The sequence below is a fragment of the Austrofundulus limnaeus genome, unplaced genomic scaffold, assembly GCF_001266775.1.
Source record: "Austrofundulus limnaeus strain Quisiro unplaced genomic scaffold, Austrofundulus_limnaeus-1.0 Scaffold416, whole genome shotgun sequence".
NCBI classification, from domain to species: Eukaryota; Metazoa; Chordata; class Actinopteri; order Cyprinodontiformes; family Rivulidae; genus Austrofundulus; species Austrofundulus limnaeus.
In genome coordinates, this window is record NW_013952818.1 from 329576 (window position 1) to 333548 (window position 3973).

The window sequence follows — 3973 nt, forward strand, 5'->3', positions numbered from 1 at the left end:
GTGTATTTTCTTTGTTTTTTATTGTATATAGTTATTTTTTAATAAAATGAACAATTTTTTTGAATTGAAAAATTGAAATTGAAATTGATTTGTTTGGTCAAAAGCCTGGCTCTGAATAAAGTTTGTGATCATGACTAAAGATCAGCTGGCCCTGCACAAAACTTTATGTTCTGCTGGTTCCTTACACAATCATGACCACCTGCTCTGTACTCATTCTGTTAGTGGTCAAACCAACRGCTGTATAAATGCTTTGGCTGGTTGTATAGGACCAAATTCCTCTGAATAGGCTCTGACAGAATAACATGAAAACCTATAGCAAACAGGTCTGAGACTCCTATTGGATAATTACTGCATGGGTGATTATCTTTCAGCTGGCAACATGTCATTTAACCCTAATTGGTGCAATGAGTTGTTTCTCCCACACTCCTTTCCAGTTGGTGGTGGTAATGCACACCTAAAGTTTTTTGCAAACCGCCAATAAAACCTATATAGAAGAAGAAGAAGAAGAAGAAAAAGAAGAAGAAGAAGAAACGTTGTTTCTCACTTCTTAAACAACCATGTTTAAAGACACATCCCGTGGTCGTGGAAAAGGTGTCAGTCTGTGTGAGAAGGGTCAAATCAGTTGCATCAAGCATCTAAGAAGATTGCAGAAACTACTAAAATTGGGTTAAGAACTGTCTAATGCATTATTAAAAAACTGGAAAGATGTTTAATAGTGAAAATAAGAGCATTTCCTCACACAATGTTAAGAGAACTCAAGGGATTGGGACTGAACAGTTGTGTAGCCTTAAGAAAACCATTATTCAGTGAGGCTAACCAGAACAAAAGGCTTCAGTTTGCTAGGGAGCGTAAAGATTGGACTCTGGAGCAATGGAAGAAGGTCATGTGGTCTGATGAGTCTAGACTGACCCTGTTCCACAGTGATGGGGGCATCAGGGTAAGAAGAGAGGCCATCATGCCTTGTGTCTACTGTACAGCCTGTGGGGGCAGGTCTATGATGTGGGGTCTCTGCAGTTGGTCAGGTCTAGGAAGCTTATGGAAAAATGTCACAGTGAATGTGTGCTGTAATCAAAGCTAAAGGTATTCCAACAAAATGTTACATTGTGTGACCTTTTTTTGGTGGCAATCTTTTTTTATGTCCAGGCGGTGTATTTGGTGATCAAAGTAAACCCAGCACAGATCCATACCTTGATGGAAATGAAATAACATCATGCATCTAAAACCTTTCACTGTTTCTAATAATCTGCAAATAAAGGGCAAAAACAGGTCTCTGAAAAGAAATAAYTTACTCATGTTTAAATCTAATTTTTCTTATTAAATATGGTTAGAAGACATTTGCATCAGTTTGTGTAGTTTACAGATCATTCACCTCTACAAGTCTTTACCTGTTGGAGTTGCACAATTTAAGATAAAAATCAAAACAAACAGAATAAAGCATAAAAAATAACTCAAACTCAATCAGTTTACAAATATTGAGTTAAAATTGGATTTGGCAGTAGCAGAGAATCATTCACATCACATCTWCTCACAAAATGTCCTTACATTTCTGAAAATATCAACTTTAACCTCTTAAGCTCCAAGGGGTTTTCTTGATGCTTTCAAGTAAAAAAAAAAATTGAACACACTTTACAACCTATTTTGGTTTCTACTTTGACTTGCTTAAAAATGTCTAAAATCTTTCTTTTATAGATATGCAGTCTGTACAGTTTGGTTACTTTCTCATTCAACTGATTAATGTTTGAACTGTGTTTGGTGGATGTAAAATTAGTTTCCATGAGCTTTAAAGATTTTTAGGTTTCTGTTGATTCCAAACATATACAGGTTCAACTGACAGATCTTAAGTTAATAAAAGTTAAAAGAAATAATAAAAAACGGGAAAAGCTGTTTCCCCCCCCTGGGGCTCAGCCTTTTATTGATGTCTCTGTTTTGATCCTCATCAGTGACTTAGACTGTTCAATGAAAAGGTTTTCTGACCAGGTYGTCCAGTTAAAGTACTCAACTCCCACAGGCTGGTCCAGGTAAAGGACTGGACCGTCACAGACCGGTCCCGTAAAAGGACCAGGGATGTTTAGGAGGATATGCCTTTGATCTTGTGGGTCTCTGATACAAGTAGAGAGCATCATCAATGGGACTTGATGCCGGTTTTATCTCCCTTTRCACTCCTCCCCCATTTTTTAAATTCCAGTAGTGGCACCAGTCAGTCCCCTGGTGAGTGGCAGGAACAGGAAGTATTCGGCAGCAGCTTCCTGTCTGCTCCTGGGATGGTTCTGAATCATGTGTGGTTACAGACAGCTAACCYTCACCTGGGTCCCTCTGTCTCTTACTCWTCTCCAAAAATAGATAAAGGAATGCAGGAATGTTGRTGCTCTTTGTTTTCATCCGTTGTGACAGAAAACACAACATGGTTGGTGTGAAGTTGTTCTTTATAGCCCCACACCATACAGAACCACATTGGTGTGTGTGTGTGTGTGTGTGTGTGTGTGTGTGCATGCAGTGTAACTCATCTGTGCTCACCTTATATCTGGGAACTCTTTGACGAGGACCGCCACCTCCATCTGGATGGAGGGTGTGTCCTCCAGCAGGATGATGTCAGCGATGTGGCTGATGATGCTGTCCAACCAGGAGGCGCTTGATTCCTGAAACAGGATGGACGTTTACACATGAAATAAAAGAAGTATTGTTGTACACATTATGAGACAAAAAGTGACTGGTTGTCTGCTGTGTTAGTGAAATAGTATTTCATAGTCAGATTTGAATTAAACTAAATATTGGTTGTAGATTTACAACAGAGTAACTTTAGGATTTAACCTCTAAGATGGCCACAACAGCTGAGCAGCATCAACAACACAATATTCAGTMGGGGAAAAGGTATTTAGTCAGCCACCAATTGTTCAAGTTCTCGCTCTTAAAAAGATGAGGTCTGTAACTGACATCATAGTAACAGCACCTGTTTGAACTTATCGGTATAAAAACACCTGTTCACAACCTCAAACAGTCACACTCCAAACCCCATTATGGTGAAGACGAAAGAGCTGTCGGAGGACACCAGAAACCAACTGTAGACCTGCACCAGGCTGGGAAGACTGAATCTGCAATAGGCAAGCAGCTTGGTGTGAAGAAATCTACTGTGGGAGCGATAATCAGAAAATGGAAGACATACAAGACCACTGATAATCTCCCCCCATCAGGGGCTTCACGCAAGACCTCACCCTGTGGAGTCAAAATGATCACAAGAACAGTGAGCAAAAATCCCAGAACCACACAGGGGGACCTGGTGAATGACCTGCAGAAGGCTGGAACTAACGTAACAAAGGCTACTGTCAGTAACACACCACACCACCAAGGACTCAGATCCTGCAGTGCCAGATGTGTCCTCCTGCTTAAACCAGTACATATCCAGGCCCGTCTGAAGTTTGCTAGAGAGCTTTTGGATTTTTCCAGAAGAGTATTGGGAGAATGTCATATGGTCAGATGAAACCAAAGTAGAACTGTTTGGTAGAAACACAACTCGTGTTTGGAGGAAAGTGAATGCTGAGTTGCATCAAAATAACACCTACTATGAAGCATGGGGGTGGCAACATCATGCTGTGGGACTGTTTCTCTGCAAAGGGACCAAGATGACTGATCTATGTACATAAAAGAATGAAATTGGCCATGTATCGTGAGATTTTGAGTGCAAACCTCCTTCCATCAGCAAAACATCACTGTTCTAGAGGAGATCTGCATGGAGGAATGGGCCAACATATCAGCAACAGTGTGAACCAACCTTGTGAAGACTAATGCTGCGTTCACACCGAACACGATTTCAGCTTCAAAATCACAGCCAACGCTTCAAGTTTGAAGCTTGTGCACTTTGAGGTCAGACGCAGGTCAGCTGTTGAAGCGCTGCACGGCAACAGCCTCCCCACCCCTCCCTCCTCTGTCGGGCTCTGTTTAATGTCGGACGAGGAAGTCGCTTTGCTTTATTTACAGA

The 3973-nt window shown here is 41.0% G+C and overlaps 1 protein-coding gene across 1 annotated transcript in view; it reads right to left on the reverse strand.

Annotated features, from left to right (window-relative positions):
* Positions 1–3973, reverse strand: part of exoc3l2a (exocyst complex component 3-like 2a) — a gene marked incomplete at its 5' end in the record, with an annotated part of 17012 nt that overhangs the window by 2616 nt on the left and 10423 nt on the right. Inside the window, 1 exon segment of the mRNA XM_014024285.1 lies at positions 2515–2636. Coding sequence (XP_013879739.1) covers positions 2515–2636 — 122 coding nt within the window.